Source organism: Macaca thibetana, chromosome 14, assembly GCF_024542745.1.
Source record: "Macaca thibetana thibetana isolate TM-01 chromosome 14, ASM2454274v1, whole genome shotgun sequence".
Classification (NCBI taxonomy): Eukaryota; Metazoa; Chordata; class Mammalia; order Primates; family Cercopithecidae; genus Macaca; species Macaca thibetana.
In genome coordinates, this window is record NC_065591.1 from 45,096,690 (window position 1) to 45,117,189 (window position 20,500).

Consider the following 20,500-nt stretch of genomic DNA (forward strand, 5'->3'; position numbering starts at 1 on the left):
TTGCCAGAATAGCTGCTGGCTGTCTTGAGTTGGAGTCATTGCTCATGGATGCATCCCCAGTGCCTATGTGTTCAGTGGCACATAGGAGGCACTGAATAAGCATTTGCTGAATGAATTAATGAATTCAACACTTGTGATTACCTGGTCCCATCCAATTTTTCCCTTCATCCTTCCAACATAAATTTTTTCTGTGTCACATTTGGTGGAAAACTTCCTGAATCCCTTAGTACTAAATGGAACACCCAGTCCATTCAGTGCTGTCAATAAAACAAGTTAACACCCATTGTGGAGGAGCGATTGGGCCAGAGTCTTGTTCCTTAGTTCGTTATCTCACCACAATGCAGAGCTCGAGAGAGGGCTGCTTTTCTCTCTACTCCAAAGGTGAACACAGACCCTTCCTCATTATCCCACATCACTACTGAGACCAGAATAACATGTTCAATGAAACCTGCTCGAAGGTTTTTGAGTAAGGAAATAATATAAGGAGAATAACTTAAAATAGGTCACCGGATTTAGCTGCTTTCGGAGCCCAGAGGCCTCAAAATATCCTCAGCTCATGCTTTCTCCCCACCAAAACAACACACTTGGGCTCTTCCAAGTTCGGCTCCCAGGGAACCCCACCTGGCAGGAGGAAGATATTTCATTTCCTTCTAAAGCTCACATTTCAAGATTCCACCCTGCCCTAAAATATGCCTCTTTTTTGGGTGACTGACATTGGGAATGTCTACTCCCTTCTAAGGATATACACCACAAATTAAAGGGAATGGCCTTTATCCTCCAGTGTATACTGAAGCTTGAAATGTACTTGGCATACAGTGGGCCTTGGAAAAACTGACTGAATCACTCGAATCACTTTGCTTCCCTGGTGCAGATGTTACGTTACACTAACATCTTTCGTTCCATGATGGAAATCAGCAATGTGTGCGCCTCTTGGCTTTGACCCTTCCTTCTGCATCTTCCTTTGCCTTAATTTTTAAAGTGCAGCAGCATGAGCGCACTTTAAAGTTTGGTGGCATAGAATTTTACTGGCTATGTGAACATTTAGTGATTAATCACTGGAACAAAGGAGAAACCCAAATATTTCAATTTTGTTCATCCACAACACGTAGTAACCATCAACTGGAACTACCTGGAAATACACAGGAACAGAGTGCTCTTGCAGGGTGCTTAAAAACACCATCTATGGAATCTGTGGGATTGGGTTAGAATCCTGACTCTACCATTTCTTTGCTTCAGTTCTTCAGCTTTGGACTCTTGAGCAAGGCACTTAACCACAGTAATCTCATTTCCCCATCTAAGATATGAAGATCATGATAGTATCACTTTATAAGGATGGTTTATAAGGGGTTTAAAGCACAGATAATACATGTAAAGACTAGTACTTAGCAAGCATTTGGTAAATATTAGCTGCTGTTATATCACCCCATAGGCTGAAATGCTGCATATTACCACTACTACATGGGCATTTTCAAGCAATCTAAGAGGCACCCAGGAGTTGTCAATTTATCTTTATTCCTTTATTTAATCCTCCCCATGTATTATATAAGCTTAGGTATATAATTTCTATTACATAAGTAGTAAAGGCACAATGTTTACTTACACAATTACATGTAGTGAATTAGCACTTTTGTAACTCAGAGACGTGAATGTCAACAACTTTAGAGCAGAGCTCATTTGCATGGTCACAAGGTTTTCCCGGCTGCTGTGACTCTGCAGACAAGCATTTCAAAGCAGGCCCCCCAACCAGTGGCATCAGAACCAGTGGCATCAGGGGCAGTATAAACAAAGAAAATTACAGATTATTCTGCCCACACCCCAGAAATTTTGATTCAAGTTTGAGATACGGCTAACATCTTTATTTTTCCAAAGCTCGCTGAGGATCTATATGTATAACCAGGCTCTGAACCACTGATTCAGAGCACCATCATTTCTTGATTGGAATGGATGCCTGAGGATAGTAAAACAACAAAGCTAAAATATGCGGACTTTTTTTAGACCCTGAAATTACTGATTTGGTGATGGGTGTTAAGACTGACAATAAAAACCATTTCTCCTGTGTGGTCATGGCTTGAGAGAGCCATGTGCTTTCCCCAGGTCATGGATGGCCTTGTTCTCCAGCAGTTCCATCTGCTTGTCGCTTGGTCTCACCACATTGTTCAGCATTGCTCTAACCACAGTCACCAAGGGCACAGATTGCCCACTAGCCCAAGATTCTGGTAAGGAGCCAAAGAACTTTCTAACCAACCATTCACCTGGGCGAGACTCTTGCCTATCACATAACAGAACTCTAAAATAAAAATAAAAAAAAAAGAAAGAAAAGCAGAGGAAGAGGTGGTAAATTGCACTGAGACCACAGTGGGCATTATGGACCAAACTATATCCCCTCAAAATTCTAATGTTGAAGCCCTAACCCCCAATGTGTCTCTATTTGAAGATAAGGCACTAAGGGAAGTAATTAAGGTTAAATGAGGTCTTAAGGATGGAACAGGACTAGTGTGATGGGACTGGGGTCCTCATAAGAGGAAGAGACATCAGAGGTCTCTCTCTCTGCATACATAAAGAAGAAAGGCCATGTGAGGACACTGCCAGAAGGTGGGCTGTCTGCCAGCCAGGAAAAGAGGCCTCACCAGACACCAACCCTGACGGCACCTTGATCTTGGACTTCCAATCTTCAGACTGTGTGAAAATACATTTCTGTTGTTTAAGCCACCCAACCTGTGTGGTATCCTGTTATAGCAACCCGAGCAGACTAATAGAGTAGATTTAATGTTTTATTTGGTGCATGAAGAGGATTTAAGAAGGCAGCAAATGCTGTCTAGGAAGTTCTGGACTATTCTGGAGCAGGCCCCAACATCTACCCTTTCTTTCTAAGCAAAAAGGTGTGTCCTTCAGAGAAGCAATACACCTCTAGCCAATGTCTTTCATATCTTAGATATTTCAGTTGTCAGCCTTTCCAAATGAAAAATTAGCATCTAGGGATTAACCTACAGTGCCATACTCTCATTCAGTATAAATACTATACTTACCCAGGCCTAAATACAGAGTAACGATCAAATTTTAATTCTTCAATCTTGGCTTCCACTTCTCCCTATTAAGAAAAACCACATTTTTAATATTTAATCAAGACCAGCTCACCTGTGTGAAGTTTAAGACTAATTTGTGGTTTTGAAGGTAATCTGCTTTTGCAGGTCTCAATACTCAAAATATCCTTATCTAGAATTTTAGGTTCCAAGGAGTCTGGGAAATTAAGGAAGAGATCATTTAATCCTGATATGTAGTCTTGCATTTAAAAGATCCACTAAATGAGTGAATGGCTGTATAGTCAATCCTCTCACTTTATTAATATTAAAAGATTCAGAAAGGGTAAGTAATATGTTAGTACAACCATAAAAGAATATCCTCTCTTTAGTCCAGAATTCATGTTGCATGCTGGCAGACACTAACCTTTTTTTGGTTTATAGGTAGTTCCAGTGGGTCAGAAAACCATAGACCCACTATATTACTCACTTCTTAAACCCCACAAAATTTCAAGACAGATTATATCTAGATGATGCTTTAAACCTAATTTGTTAAATAAAGCATGCATTTTCATGGCAGGCATCTCTGGAAACAAAGTGCCTGAGGAGCTCAGCCCACAGGCACTTCCAAAGGCCTGTGAACTACCACACAGTCATGCATGCCTCCTTCTTGGCCTATGTGTACCACCTAACTGGCACTTAACCTGTCTCATCGCAGACGTTTAAGTAGCTATTTTTAAATATCTTTTTCTTTTTTTTAATTTTTAAATTAATTAATTAATTAATTAATGTATTTATTTTGTGATGGAGTCTCACCATGTTGCCCAGGCTGGAGTGCAAGGGTGTGATCTCGTCTCACTGCAACCTCCACCTCCCGCGTTCAAGCGATTCTCCTGCCTCAGCCTCCTGAGTAGCTGGGATTACAGGCATCCACCATTATGCCTGGCTAATTTTTGTATTTTTAGTAGTGATGGGGTTTCACCATGTTGGCCAGGCTGGTCTCGAACTCCAGACCTCAAGTGATCCACCCGCCTAAGCCTCCCAAAGTGCTGGAATTACAGGCGTAAGCCACCGCGCTTGGCCATTCTTTTTTTTTAATAGGTGGTTTTTAGTATATACACAGAACTGTGCAACCTTCATCACAATCTAAGTTTTAAAATATTTCATCACCCTGAAAAGAAATCCCATATCATTAGCAGTCACTCCCCATACCCTATTCTCTGGGGACCTAGTCAACCACTAGTCTACCTTCTATCTCCATGGATTTGCCTATTCTGGGCATTTCATATAAATGGAATCATGTAAGTTATGGCCTTTTGTGACTGTTTCCTCACACTTAGCATAATATTTTCAAGGTTCACCCATGTTGTAATGTGTATCATTTCTTTTTATAGCTGAATAATATTCTATTGCATGAATATATCTCATTTTATTCATCTATTCATCAGTCGATGGCCATCTAGGTTGTTCCCATTCTTTGGCCATTGTAAATAATGCTGCTATGAACAGTCATACTCATACACAAGTTTTTATGTGGACACACATTTCTTAGCTTTTTAAAAGATTTGTTTTGTCTCTATTAGCAATGTGCCTAAAAGAGATACCATAGCAGGCTGAGACTGCTATCCTTAGAAAGGCCTGTTGCAAGGTTGGCCCCTGGCTTGTGCTTGCAAACTTGGATTTTGGGTGTGTTTCCACCATTCCCTATCTGATAAGGGTGATGTACTATGCCTAAACTGTCTGTACAAACAATGTGGTTTATGCTGAAAACTTGCCTTTCTTCTGGAGGGCTGCAATTTTGCTAGGCCAATGTGCCTATGTAACTGGCTCCCATAAAAACCCTGCATTCCTAGGTTCAGATGAGTTTCTCTGGCAGAAAACATTCATCGCTGGAGAAATTAAGCACATCCTGTGCAAGCTGTATGGGGAGGCCTCTTGGAAGCTCGTACCTCCTTTCCTCCAGACTTCACCCTACACACCTTTTCCCTTTGCAGATTTTGCTCTATATCCTTTCAATGCGATAAGTTTTAGCTGCGTGTATGACTATATCCTGAGTCCTATGAAACTTTCTAGTGAATTACCAAACTTGGTGGTGTCTTTGGGAATCTCCCAGTATAAGCAGATTACAAACTCCTTGAGGTCAAGGATGATACCCAATAATAAAATGTCACATGTCTGGAAAGTGTACCTTCACCCTGAACAGATGAGGAAACCAAAGCTTATCAACCCTGAGAACAGAGGACATGAAACCCATCCAGTACTCTGGGCTCCACATCCTGACATGTCTCCCCACAGCACCAGCAGAGTGCCCATAAAGCACATGATTGATCCAGGCCCCCAGAGCTGGCCCACCATGAATGAATGCAATGGAAACGTCATTGAGTAGAATAAATGTTCCTAAAGAATAAAGGAGTTTCTAAAATTGGGTGGGAGCGGGAAGTTCATACACACATGGAGACTGAGAAAATAAGCAATAAATACTAGGAATGTTATACACAGTAGTTGAAGGATTATTTCGGAAAGATAATCTTTCCAAATTGTAAAAGCAATTACATATTGTTCAGCGTCATTCTGGGCCGGATCATTTGGTTGTCATTTCTGCCCTTTATTAATCTAATTCATAATCCCAGACTGCAGGTAATACAGGCCAATCTTTCTGTTGTATTGGCCTTAATATTTGCTGAGGCTCTGTCATGGTCCAATCTCTGCTGGGTCCCTTTTGCATGTATTAGTGACAAAGGCTATTCATTACATAATGGCTAGCGGCATAGGCCTTGGAATCATACAGCCTCAGTTCAAACTCTAGCTTTGCCGCTTAACAGCTGGTGTTCTTTTTGTTGTTATTTTTGTTTTGTTTTGTTTTTGAGACAGAGTCTCACTCTGTCCCCATGCTGGAGTGCAGTGATGTGATCTCGGTTCACTGCAGCTTCTGCCTCCTGGGTTCACGCAATTCTCCTGCCTCAGCCTCCCGAGTAGCTGGGATTAAAGGCGTACGCCACTGTGCCCGTTAATTTTTGTATTTTTAGTACAGACAGGGTTTTGCCATGTTTCCCAGACTGGTTTCAAACTCTCAGCCTCAAGTGATCTTCCCATTTCGGCCTCCCAAAGTGTTGGAATTACAGGCGTGAGCCACCGTGCCCAGTCAACAGCTGGTGGTCTTAATATCACAGTACCTGTTTCCACACAAATGCACATAAAAGCCCTCAGAACACTGCCTGGATCATTTAATGTTAGCTATTTTTTAAAAAATCTGGTTGAATCATTATTATAACCCAATGAGTCAGTAGTAATGCCTTTATCTTTAACAACGAGGAAATATCTTACGTATATTTTCTTTTCTAAAAGGTATAAATGTTGATCTTGCTAATGAGAGCAAAAATCCTATTTGGTAACCTTTCTCAGAACCCACATGTGTCAGTATTTTGAAAAACAAGTTGGGCCTGGTGCCTCATGCCTGTAGTCCCAGCTACTCGGGAGGTTTAGACTGGAGATCGCTTGAACCCAGGAATTTGAGGTTGTAGTGATCTGTGACCATGCCACTGAACTTCAACCTGGGTGACAGAGCAAGACTGATTCTAAAAAAAAGAAAACCAGACTTTTTTCCTTTTAAGAATTGTTCTAAACTCTGACAATTAAGTGGAAACTTTTCCATTCTTCATGTAATTTCATTGGTGGCTCACTGATCTTCATCTGGTTCAAAATACTATTTTAGGATAGGTGAGATATGGCTCAGCTATTAGCCATGTGAAAAAAATTTGGAAATTTTTATTATTACAGGCTGATCATGGGCCAACAACATAATAAGGATGTTTGGTAAAATAGTAACAATCTTATATCTTATTTTTAAAAACACATAGTGTCCAGAGCGTGAATAGTACTCCCACTGTAGTTCCAGTATAATATCACTGCAAAGTTCACCCTCAGCAAAGTGATGCAGTCATGAAGGAGCTAGACACAGGAACCTATAAAGAATGGTGCAAGGACTTAAAGGTGTGATGCCTGGGAAACATACGATTAAGGAGGCCATAATCTCCAAACGTCTTAAAAACTACAATGCAAAAGAAAGACTGGACTTGTTTTGGTTATTTTAAAAGGCAGAACTGATAACAATTAGCATTTACATAGCAATAAATTTCACTTCAAGGTAAAGACTTTTGGGCAAGTAGATCTGACCCAAAATAGAAAAAGTTGGCTAATAAGATAGTAATCTCTGTAGTGCTGGAGATATTTAAGCAGAAGCGAGATGAACTTCTGTAAAGGGACTTCACATAGGAAAAGTCTATGACTGAATGACCTCTGTGGCTCTGCCGCTTAAACTGTGGGCACCTGAGGTGCACTGGAGGCACACAAAGACAAAGCCATGCCTATCTTCCAGCAGCATCAATTTAACTCAAAGGTAGGTTAATAGAAATCTTTTAAATTAAAATAAACAGGGATATGTATAGCACTAAGAATAGCAAAATGTGCATAAATTTTTAAAAGAGAAAACGTAAGACTTTTAAGAAAGTTGAGGCCAGACGCAGTGGCTCCCGCCTGTAATCCCAGCACTTTGGGAGGCTGAGATGGGCAGATTGCTTGAACTCAGGAGTTTAAGGCCAGCCTGGGCAACATGGCGAAACCCCATCTCTACCAAAAATACAAAAATTAGCCAAGCAGGTGGCTCATGCCTGTAGTCCCAGCTACTTGGGGGGAAAGAGGCTGCAGTGAGCCAAGATCATGCCACTGCACTCCAGTCTTGTAACTAGAATACTGCTTCAGGATAGATGTCTCCAAATCTCTAGACAAATAAAAGCTCTTCTTTCCTCTCAATCATTGGAGAAACTGACAGAAAAGTTTAAGAATCACTGCCTCCAAGTCTCTTCCAATGCTAAGTTGCCATGCTGACAGTCAAGGCTGGAGACACCATATCTCATTCCATTTATTGCTGGATAATTAATAGAGAGGAAGACATTGGAAATTATTTTTCAAATCATTCCTGTTTACTAAATATATTCCTGCAGTCCCATAGCCATACAAATGCATAATATGATGTATTGATGTTTTTTGTATTATATAATATTTTATATTCTTTAGTACTGCCAAATAGGTAGGCTTCTCCAAAGTGTATGAAAGACAGAAACTTGCACAAACCTTAACTTGTAGATATAAAAAATTGCTTGATTTATCAGCTCCTTTAGAGGATACCAAGTTGAAATGTTTGCACCCTCCAGCTTTTGCCAGCTCTGCAGACTTCAGCACATAATCTCGGTCAACACGAACAAATCCCTCCTAAAGGGGAAAAGAATATGAGTTATTTCCAAAAAGCAGCAAGTTCATCTTCAAGATTATTACTTGGCTTGGGTAGCAGGCTGGGAGGCCTGGAGGGATAGAGATCTAAATAAAATGTGTCCAAGCAATACATGAAAGTCAGGCTTAGACCCTGGGAAAGGCTCCAGGTCTGGTCCTCCCGATAGACATACCAGCTTTAGCAGCAAGGCTGGACTGCAATAAGGAAACAAGGACAATGACACTGAAACATAGACACCAAACAAATCTGCAAAGAACAAAGGAAACAATAAGGTCAGGCTGAGAAACTACTTTTAAGCCAGACATTTTTTTTTTTGTCTTAATAACTTTACAACTTTACACTCCTGTCTGTTTTCTGTGTCAATCTAATGTGGTAGGGTCTCCGACTATGGGTGAGGACACTCCCCAGGCAATAAGAGAACAAAGTCTATTTAATTCCCAATTTTCATGTATGCTTTACAATGTACCTCACATATTAGTAAGGTATGCATCCTCAAATTTTTTTATTAATGGGTCTCTGATCAAAAATGTTTGGAGACACCCAATCTAGCTAGATTCAGTCCAATGAAAGCAGAGAAAAGGTAAATCCGGTCAGAAAAAAACAGAACTAAGTGGCAATAAAAGGGGAAGGGAAGAGAATGATACAAATAACAAAATATAGACTCACTTCCAGGGCCTAACTGAAAAACATGCACCTTTACCCAGAAAAGGGAATTCCATGGAGTCACAGTCTCTTGAGACCACTATAAATTCTGGCATCTTCAAACCCAAGACAGCTAAAGAGAAGTCTAAAGTCTGTTGAAGCTGAACTTCACAGGTAGTCACAATTACAGAATGAGGTCTTAGAGTAGTAGAAATTCCAAATCTGAAGACTGGACTACTGCCCCAGTGATTGATTGATTGATTGAGACAGAGTCTTGCTCTGTCGCCCAGGCTGGAGGGCAGTGGCGTGAGCTCCACTCACCACAACCTCTGCCTCCTGAGTTCAAGCAATTCTCCTGCTTCAGCTTCCCAAGTAGCTGGGATTATAGACACACGCCAGTGTGTCTGGCTAATTTTTGTATTTTAGTAGAAATAGGGTTTCATTGCGTTAGACAGGCTGGTCTTGAACTCCTGACCTCAGATGATCCGCCTGCCTCGGCCTTCCAAGGTGCTGGGATTATAGGCGTGAGCCACCACGCCCGGCCTGATTTCTTTTTTAATTAAAAATTTGCTCCGCAGTAGTTACTGATTCTAAATGTTGTATTTGGTAGGGCGATGTGTATCTTTCATAGAATGTTAAAAGGTACCTTAGGAAATATCACATCCAGTCCCTTCATGATGTAGAGGGGAACCAAGGTCCAGTGGGCGGGTGAACTGCTAGCTGGGAAGTGGGAGAGCTGAGAGCAGACTGCAGATTCCGGACTCTGAGCAGTGCTCTTTTCACTGTACCCATGTTCCTTTTCATCACCTACTCTCTTGCTGATGAAAATGACTAATCCGTAATTATGGTAGGCAGAATAATGGTCCCTCAGAGATGCCCACGTCCTAATCTTTGTGAATACGTAAGGTTACATGACAAGGGGGAATTCCATCGCAAATGGTATTTAGGCAGAAGCAAGATGAATCTTGCTAAAACAACAACAACAACAACAACAAAAAAACTGAATTTATTTCACTAGTCAACTGTGTAATTTTGTTGTAATGAACCCATTATTAAAATCAGAGTTCTAGTGAACTGGCATGAGGGGTAGAAATAGATGTGGAAGAGAAATTCAGTGTTTTAGAAATTCAGTGTTTAGAATTAGGGTACTAATCAGCTGACCTTGAAACAGAGAGATTAGTCTGAATTATCCACGTGGGCCCAATGTAATCACAAGGGCCCTTAAAAGTAAAAGAGCGAGGCAGAAGAGAACGTTGGAGTGATGCAACGTAAGAAGGGCTTGGCTACCACGTTGCTGGCCTTGAGGATGGGTAGGGGACCACAGGCCAAGGAATGGGGGGCAGCCTCTAGAAGCTGAAAAAGGTATGGAAATGGTTTCTCTCCTACAGCCTCCCAGAAAGGAATGCAGCTCTGTCAATACCTTGATTTTATCTCAGGGAAACCCATGTCAGACTTCTAAGATGATAAATTTGTATTGTCTTAGGCTGCTAAATTTGAGGAATTTACTAAAGCAGCAATAAGAAACTAATATAGACTTCAATTTTAAAACAATAGGCCCATGCAGATTTTTTAACTTTGCATGGAAGTGTATCATAAAAGTAAACATAAGTATAGAGCTCAACAAATTTTCATTAACTGAACATGCTCTGCCACCAGTTCCCAGATCAAGAAACAGAACATTACCATTACTATAAAAGCCTTCCTCATCCTCCTTTCCCATCACTCACAAGTACATTTTTAACTATATCCACCACCTGGAGGACAGTGTTATTTTTCTGCCTTACTTTTTCTACCTTAGTTTATGGGTAAACTAGTTTATGGGTAAGTAAACTTACCTCTTTACTCACGAGTCATCACCATCTCCTTTTGTATACTTTTTGTTGTATACTTTGACATTCACTCCTAAACAACAGACTTGCCAAGCTGTCTATATACAGACTCAAATTCATGCTGTTGCTTTTAAAATCAGTGTAAAGCAAACCAATTTTAATACTCAGCACATCCTAAGAGAGGTGATTACCCTCAGAGCCATCTCCAAATTGAGACTTTAGATGTGCTGAAAGTGTGCCAAGAGAAACAGCCCAAAACTACATAGAAAAATGCTAAAACACTAAATTTTTCTTCCACATCTGTTTCTTCCCCTCATGCCAGTTCACCAGAACTCTGATTTTAATGACAGGTTAGTTATTCACAACATAATGACACAGTTGACTAGTGAAATAAATTCAGTTTTTTTTGTTGTTGTTGTTGTTTTAGCAAGATTGATTGGAGGGATTATTATAGTCGTCTGTTAAAATACTTTTTCTTTCATCCGTCTCTTTAAAAATAAGAGAAAGATTCAGCCAATCACAAGTCTCCCGACCGACGCTGTCTCTCTCACTTAATCCAGAGCCAGTAAAAGGATAATTTGATTAAACTGAGACCCTAATTTATTTGGCTTTAGTTCTGGATCAACCTCTCCTTAATAGAGTGCTGTCGTCTCCAATTGTTTGATGAAAATTAAAGTGACATAAATACCATGGGACTTTTTCAATCTGATTAGTCAGCTAAGGCACATCAATACTACCCCAGCCATCAGACTCTGGCGTCCTTCCTTTCACCCGCCTCGCTAACAACGGACAACCGCTCCTTGAAGGACGAGCACCCACGCTGCTGCAGAGACCCCCACACTTAGCCCATCATCCCCGCTCAATGGGGCCTGTTGACAAGATGCCCATACCTTTCTCCATTGCTGTTCTCTGGACAAAGCTAAATATTGTTTTATTAGCAATCAATGGCTGTTAATCCAAAACGATTTCACAAATCCTCTGAGCCTTCAAGCTGATTATAAATACGCGTTTTTCCAAGCACACTAAATTTTGAATTTCACTTCCGTCACCCTGATGGCGTGGCCTTTTAGCTGGTGAATGAAACTCAAAAGCAAAAGGGTCAACAGCTTTCAAAGACTTAAAAATCAAACTGAAGCGTGGGTCCTGATGACTGACTAGGAGGTATCACACACCAGTTTTCTCTGGAGTGAGGAAGATTCTATTTACAGATGAAAGAAGCGATCTCTAAAAATCTTATTCATGCCCTTTGTTGTTTTCCAATAGCTTGATTTAAAAAACAACAGAAAAAATAACTAAAACAAGCTACTTCATATCTCAGAAACACAATTTTTAGAAAAATTGTACTTAGTTTCCCTAACCATGTGGACAGATGTCTCTTCTGAGAGTATTAAGTCCATATGTCATTCTGTCTTTATGATTCCATAGCCAGTGTGTCCTGCTCTAAGCTAGGAATCCGAGTCCCTTCTAGAAAAAGGAATTAATTAAATAAGTTGCCACTATAAAGTCCTTTCCCAGCACCCTCTCAAAAAGAATAAACACAGTATACACACTCAGTAGAGATATCCTCATACGCTCCACAACATCAAAGGCAACAAATTCTCCAACGACTCTTAAGTCTTACTAAAATCCAAAGCTACTAAGTATTTCTTCTTTACCAGTGCCTAAAAACTAAAAACAACACTCTGGCTTCAGAACAACTCATCCTAACAAGGTATAGTATTTCAGTGCTGACTGACAGGACAAGTGAGCACACTTAAACGACTCAAGAAGGTCATGGGGCCAGGCACGATGGTCTGTGGTCCCAGCAACTCACCAGGCTGAGGCAGGAAGATCGCTTGATCCCAGGAATTTGAGTCTAGCCTTGGCAACACAGTGAGACCCTGTCTCTAAAAAATTAATTCATTTACTAAAAAAGTAAATCATGGGGATCTTTTTCTGAGAAGGGTGGGTCTATCATTCTGTAAAGGTCCCACTCAGCCATATTTCTGCTTCAGGTTCTTTCTCCTTCACTCCCTTTTCAATCCAACCCTGTAAATTAGATCAGAAAACAAAGATGCTGACAAACACTAAATGGTATAATCTGAGGCACCTTTTGTTTGTGTCCTGGCGTCTCTATATTTGATGTTCAATGGTAGGAGAAAGATCTTGGTTAGAGAAGGACCTCTGGATAAATAAAATCAAGCAGATAGTGAGGATTCCTGGGTCAATCTATATGTTCTTGAAAAAGTTTTCCAATTGGGGCATTCTTTCTTCTGTGTTTCATAGAGTCAAAGAATTTTGCAGGCCGGATGCAGTGGCTCATGGTAATCCCAGCACCTTGGGAGGCCGAGACAAGCAGATCACTTGAACCCAGGAGTTCAAGACCACCCTGGGTGGGAAGCATGGCAAAACCCTGTCTCTACAGAAAAAAAAAAAAAAAATACAAAAATTAGCCAGTCATGGTGGCGCATGCCTATGGTCCCAGCTGCTTTGGAGGCTGAGGTGGGAGGATTGCTTGAGCTGGGTAGGTCGAGGCTGCAGTGACCAAAATCGCACTGCTGCAGTGAGCTGAAATCATACAACTGCACTCCAGCCTGGGTGATGGAATGAGACTCTGTCTCAGAAAAAAAGGAAAAATGTTTAAGAATTTTGTAGTAGGAAAGTGGGTTCACTGGTCACCTCCCTCTGACAGACAAGGAGGCAGTGGCCTCCAAAAGCTAACCAGCAAACTCCAGACTCCATAGCTACTTGGCATTCAAACAGGGCCTATGATCTAGGTCCCTTGAACCAGCTAGGACCTCGCCACTTCACAAGCCCCCTCCTAGACATCAAATAAAACAACAGAGATTAGAACAAGGGTGGGCAAACTTTTCCTGTAAGGGATCAGACAGTAACTATTTTTAGCTTTGCAGGCCTCTGTTGCAACTATATAGCTCTGCCATTATATTAATAGCACAAAAGCAGCCACGGAGAATACATAAAGTAATGAGCATGGCTGTGTCCCAACACTACTTTATGTATAAAGGCTAAAATTTGAAGTTTTTATATTTTCACATGGTATGACATTATTCTTTTGAATTTTTTAACCATTTAAAAATATAAAGACATTCTTAGCTTACAGGCTGTACAAAAACAGGTGGCAGGCTGTATTTGGCCCACAGACTGTAGTGCAAACCTCTGAATTAGAAGAGCAGATCATTCGAATCAGAAGCCATGAGATTCTAATGAGATGGGCCATGAGATGCCTAATAAATGTCCCAGTAACCACATTAATCACATTAATGACATCATCCACTCAACAGAAAACAGGAACTTGGACTTCTGGAGCCTACTACTACCAGGTGAAGAGACAAATGAAAAGGTGAAACCGCATCGAACCACCTTGAATTCACTAATCAAATCCTTCTTTTGATACAAATAAGGGGAAATGAACTATTCTCACTGGCATCTGTAAGTTTTTATGCTTCACTCCAGGATAATACAGATCTGGTTTTCAAAGACTATTTCAATCTTCACTAGCAAACAAGTTACTCAGTAAAGCAAGATGAAGGTTGTCTAGGACCACAGTACCCAGAAAACCAGCAAGTGAGGAGAATTAATACACCCCACTGCTTCTTGAAAGCAGGTTCAACAAGAAGGACAGGGTTGACTGCATCAGGATCTCCCAAGGAGCCTGCTAAAAAGACAGATTCCAAGCTTCCAAATTCAGAGATTCTAATCCAGTAGATCTGGATCAGGGCCAAGTCAGGGAGCCAGTACATTGATTGAACAACTATGTTCTGTTAATATGAAAAGGAAAATTAGCATCTACCCAGCTACTGCTAAAGGAAATAGTCTTCCAAACAGCTGAAGAAAGGTAATAGACCTTTTCCTAGACCCAGTGTCAATAGAAACCTGAGTAGACTGAATTTTGTGAGTTGGATTATATCCCCCCAAAATGCATATGTTGAACTCCTAACCCCCAGTACCTCAGAATATGACCTTATTTGGAAATAAGTTCGTTGCAGATGTAATTAGTTGAGATCATACTAAATAGGGTGGTCCCTAATCCAGTATGGCTAGTGTTCTTATAAAAAGGAGAAATGTGGACATAGACACAGGTATTCAGGGAAAACACCACGTAAACAGACACAAAGAGAAGGCTACCAGCTACAAGACAAGGAGAGAGCCTTGAAACTCAAGGGCTCAGCCTCAGAGCACTGACCAGCCTGCTGAGACCTGGATCTCAGACTTCTAGCCTCCAGAACTGTGAGACAATATATTTCTGTTGTTTAAGCTACTTGGGTTATGGCAACCCTAGCAAACTAATACACTGAACATCACAGGGAAATAAGCCACCTACTCAGAGGATCTCAATACTGAGACAGAAACGCTGAATTTCTTGAAGTTTCTCTGCTGGAAACCCATATATTGCTAAGGCAATATATGGGGTTCCAGTTACAAAATCCCTAGTGAAGCGCACTAGGTTTGCTACTAGCTTTGTAGTACTTATACAATAAACCACCCAGCAAACTCTTTTCTACAAAAAGAGCTGCTGACCCAGAACACCAGCTGGGATGAGCTTGGAAATCTACAACCCCCACTTAAAACACTATCATTACTTAGCCACTTACGAACTGTCACCTCTTTCATATTGGCTAAAGTTATCACAGCCTCCCAACTTTATATTGTACTAGTCCAAATTGTTTTTTTTAAAGCCCCCCAAAACAAAAACAAAACACTTTTCTGGTATAAGTGCCAGCTTGTTTTCCACCACTAACCTCTTAAATCATTTAAGTCCTAATTCATTTCTAAGCTAGGTGAATAATCTAGGCTCATTAGTCTATTCTTGCTTACTAGTTAATTACTTTTATCTTTCCAAATTGATTTTAAAGGAGAACAAAAGGTATTGAATAGCCTGAGAGGTGGAGAACCAACCCCATTAAGACAGAAAATTCTGGATAGTAAAGACACACAATTCCTCTGATTAAAATTGCATTACCCAGTCTGAACACAGAAATCAGTTTAGACTTTTCCCTGGCACACCCTATAATGAAATTTGCCTTATGTCATGAAAATCAACACTTCTGTGCCTAATGCAGCATTTTGTTTTGCTGACTCACCACCAAAACCAGGTTGGCACTTGAGACAAACCTGCAGTGTCCTGGAACAAAAGTTTTTCAATGCTTTTGGAGGGCACACCGCTTGTGACTGTGCCTGGGACAGAAAAGACTGCACCCACTGTTAAGCAGGAACATGACCCTTTCTAGGAGAGATAATGTGCCATTTCCTGGGAAAGTCAAACTTCTCTGTAATCCATAGTTCCCATCACAGAGCTCAAATCCCAGCCATGTTCCAGGATAGATATGCAGAACTGCAGAAGATATGGAAATACATCTCGATTGAAAGCACACAGAGAATTACTCTTTGCATCACAAGGAGGCCCAGAGAAATACATCTGAATCTAACTACTTAGTTGGTATAAATGAATAGTTCTTCACTATATGCTCCCTTGATGATTCAGGTGAAAGCGCCTGGTTTATAAACCTAAGGAGAGTTCCCACGGCAGAGTCATAGTCATATATATATATATATTTTTTGTTTTGTTTTGTTTTTGTTTTTTCTGGGATTACAGGCATGAACCACTGCACCTGGGCTAACCGACTTTATTTATTTATTTACTTTTTTCACTTCTATTTTATTTATGTATTTATTAATATGTATTTTTAAATTTTACTTTAAGTTCTGGGATACATATGCAGAATGTGCAAGTTTGTTCAGCTCCAGCATGTAAATTCTGCCAGAAGCATAAACTATAGTCAAAGTATAAATTAAATAAGATGTACCTGCATTAACATTTGCCCAGAATCCATGTAGTCAGCTCTGACTTCTAACCATGCAGTAAACTATAACTTCTGGACAGGAGCTGACTCAATTTAGAACACCATTAAAAAGAAAATAAAATGTGTGTTAAAAGAGTTTTGCGTCAGTAAAGACTGAATCATCACTGGGGTTGAATCATCGCTGAAGGCTGAATCATCGCTGGAGGCTGGTTGAATCGTGCCTGTGTTCTGATGTTCTATTCCAGAAGTTTAAAGCTTGACATGAAAATAGGTTGGAGCAAATCACTCAAGTGAGAGAGAACATTTCAAATTTAAAACATTTGGTAATGGGAAAAAAAGCTGATTGTTAACAGCATAAACCAATTAGTTTTACTCAGACATCATGGTTTCCCTTAGTCAGGGGATGTAGTGATAGCGATATTCACAATAGGCAAAATCATGTAAATATTTACAATGTCTCCAGCACTGGGGCCTGAACTCAAGGATTACTTTGAAAGATGAACTTATCAGTATTATGAAAAGGATAGCAAGGTTAGTGCAGCATATAGAATCTTAAACAATAAGGGTTTATTCACATTTAAGCATTGCAACAGGCACAAAGAAGAGCGAGCAAGAAAAGAATCCTTGATATCACTGGCCAGCAAAAAGGGAAAAGAGCATATGCCTTCCTTACCGCGCCGGCTTTTGCTCTGGTGGTACCCAGGCAACAGAATCCAACATCATGACCTTGAAAGGCAGAAGCGTAGTCCTCCAGCTTTTCAAAGTCCACCACTTCTTGGTTCTAGGCAAGGACACAGTTGTATGTAGTTTCGTGTTATTTAAACAACAGACCAAAAATCCCCCTAGATTTAAAGACTAAGTTACAGAACATTACTGATAGGCCTGTCCACTTAATACCAAATTTTACAAATTCCTTTTCTCCAACCAAAAAGCCATCAGCCTCAATTGAAAATCAACAACACACACATATGTCCACAGTCTCTATAAGAGGACTAGGGGTGATCCAGATTTCTGAAGTCAGGTTCAATTATCATCTCTCTCTGGAAAAATAAAAGAACTGTGTGTAGCTTTCCAGCAAGGAGACCACTGAGGTATGATGTGAGGGGAAGAGATGGCGTTTGGCATCTTAAAGAAGACCTACTTGCAAATCTTGGGCTTGCTACACACTAGGCATGCAATTGTGGGCAAGTTATTCATCAGACACTACAGCTTTTTTTTTTTTTTTTTCCCCCCAGCTGTAAAATGGGGGTGATAATCTTTCCTTCAATCCAATCCATGAACCATCTGCATTATAATTAGTCAGGGAGTGCTTGACAAAAAGGCATATTCCTACATCCCACACCAATAGCTCTGAATCAGAATGTGCACTTTTAACAAGCACCCACCTTAATTCTCATGCACACAGAAGTTTAAGAACCTCCATCTAACCTTATAAGTTTGCTGTATAACTTTAAAAAGAAAGCATGATAAATTCCTGTCATGCAGGAATTCAGATAAAATGTTGGTTTCCATCCTTACCGTCAACTCTGAAAAGAATTTTTCTGGCACTGCCTATGACACTAAAGAAAAATAGGGTTTCATTGTAATCCCAGCACTTTGGGCCGAGGCGGGCGGATGACGAGGTCAGGAGATCGAGACCATCCTGGCTAACACGGTGAAACCCCGTCTCTACTAAAAATACAAAAAAAAAAAAAAAAAAAAATTAGCCGGGTGTGGTGGTGGGTGCCTGTAGTCCCAGCTACTTGGGAGGCTGAGGCAGGAGAATCGCTTGAACCTAGGAGGCTGAGCTTGCGGTGAGCCGAGATCGCGCCACTGCACTCCAGCCTGGGCGACAGAGTGAGACTCTGTCCCAAAAAAAAAAAAAAAAAAAAAAAAAAAGGTTTAACTTAGAGTGAAGGGAATATTCGATTTACAGACACAAGTCTGGGAAGTCAGGCAGGGCCAATTCTTGTAAGTGAATAACCCACCTTTCACTGCCATAGACCTTTCTCACTCTGCAAAGCAGTTTCAGAATCCCTGACAATATTAGTGTGAAGTGCGCAGGTTGACAAAATCAGCAAAGTGGCTGAGAAAATTCTCAAGGTCACCAGGGCTGCCTCTAGAAGCCAGCTTGTATGACCCTGAAAACAGTGCTCATCTGTCTCACCAGCCTCACCCCCATTACAACTCAGATCCAGCTTTATAGAGTTGCAGATGGAAAGGGCTTTGCCCAAGAACACACAATGAGCGGGAGGGAGGCACACCTGGGCTACAATCCAGGAGTCGGACTTCTGGAAGGGACCCTCACAGACCAATCTTGGCCAAGGTTTGATGGCCTCTCACTACCCCCACTACTGGCAGGGCAGTATTTAGCCTTTAGGCGTGAAATATGTTCACCTCGCAGAATCACTGGGGGTCCGTTTGAGCCCCAGCTCAAATACCCACCACATTTTTATATGCTTCCTCGTTGAAGGTGAGCTTCCTCCGGCCAATGAGCGTGACTTTGGAAAATAGGCCCTGCTCCAGGATTTCCTTTAAGAGCGCTCTGCCGGTTTCTCCGCTGGCGCCCAAAATAAAGACGGATTTATTCTGCATCCTGAAGTCTTCTCGAAGCTTCGACAGTGCTTCTGTTTCGGCCATGCTGAGGAAATAACATCGACAGGTGCCGATCTTAGGGTGTCAGGGGACTGCCCGTCTTTACCCCAAGGAACAAGGGCTGTTTATCTGTTCCGGAAGAGGATATTGTTCTCCGCAGTCCAGGCCCTGGGGAAAGCGCTGACTCACGTGCGGGGCGCGGCTCCCAGGCCATCCCCCGTACCTGAGCCAGCAGACCCATCGGAAGGGGCCCGAGCTGGAGGGTGAGCCCAGGTGCCACAAGCTGCTGGCACCACTGGGCATCCCCCACGGTATCCCTGGCCCGGCCAGGAGACCGGACCAAGCTCGGTCCCATACGCGGAGGGGTTACCTGGGGCCAGCCCCCGGCCCCGGCTCCTCACGACGCAGCAGGAGCAGGGCGGCCACCAGAGCAGCCGCCGCCGCGCTCAGCGCCGCAGGCCCGGCCATCAGAGCATCCCACCTTCCCTTGTCGGCCCGGGGCGTTGGAGGCGACGGAGCCAGTGCCTACCCGGCTTGGTCTTCCGGGTGGCCTCGCGGCGACGCTGCCTCGCCCCGCCCATAGGGGCGGGACCTGGGGACAAACTCCCTGCAGCTTCACAGGCGCGGGGAAGGTGACTCTGAGAGCACGTGCGCGGAGCCGCGACCCTTCCTGAGTCAGGAATCTGCAAGGACCTTCTCCCCGCGATTTCCCTCACCTGCTGCGCTCAGCTAATAGACTTGCCAGACTTGATCTTCAATGGCCCCCAAACTGGAATGTCAATTGTATATTGGCTATCATCTCAAATTCACCGTATCAAAAACTTAACCCTGCCCACCCAACCACCCCAAACAGGAATAAAACAAACCTATTCCTAGCCTCTCTTGTGTGTCACCATCCCTACATACACATACACACACATACGCACACATACACACACCTCCTTCTGCCCTGTCAAGTCAGAAATCAGACTATCTCTTTTGATTCCTTTTTTTTCCTAGCCTTTCCACACTACAGACTCATCAAGTCCTGTTATCCCATCTGCCTTACAAATATTTCTCCCATGTAATTCAAGCTCTCATCATATCTCCCCAGTATAACTGGTCTCCCTGCCCAGGTCCTGGCCTAATTCGGTCTTCTAGATGGTGGAACCCGGGTGACCTTCCACACCTGTGATTCAGGCTTCCTAAACCAGATCAGTGGTTTGGAACACAGCTATCTACACTCGGCCTGTCCTGGATCTTGGAAGTCCTGAACAGAGGTTAGAATGACAAGCAGAAATCTGAATAATTTCAGATTGTTCAGGTTGTGCTGGGAACATCGGTCATTTGGGGCCCCATCTCCCATCTAGA

General features: G+C 41.9%; 1 protein-coding gene across 3 annotated transcripts; it reads right to left on the reverse strand.

Moving 5' to 3' along the window:
• Nucleotides 1-1,495: 1,495 nt before the first annotated feature.
• On the reverse strand, nucleotides 1,496-19,738 carry HTATIP2 (HIV-1 Tat interactive protein 2). 3 transcript variants are annotated; one of them, XM_050755478.1, is made up of 6 exons: nucleotides 19,680-19,738; nucleotides 19,001-19,196; nucleotides 17,250-17,357; nucleotides 8,148-8,285; nucleotides 3,027-3,088; nucleotides 1,496-2,287 (listed from the first exon to the last, which is right to left on the reverse strand). In XM_050755478.1, the coding sequence occupies exons 2-6, from the start codon at nucleotides 19,193-19,195 to the stop codon at nucleotides 2,062-2,064; spliced, it is 729 nt and encodes a 242-aa protein (XP_050611435.1). In that variant the 5' UTR covers nucleotide 19,196; nucleotides 19,680-19,738; the 3' UTR covers nucleotides 1,496-2,061. The 3 variants fall into 3 exon arrangements, with proteins under 3 accessions (XP_050611435.1, XP_050611434.1, XP_050611433.1); XM_050755477.1 differs by having other exon boundaries at nucleotides 19,632-19,731; XM_050755476.1 differs by having other exon boundaries at nucleotides 19,521-19,716.
• Nucleotides 19,739-20,500: the final 762 nt, after the last annotated feature.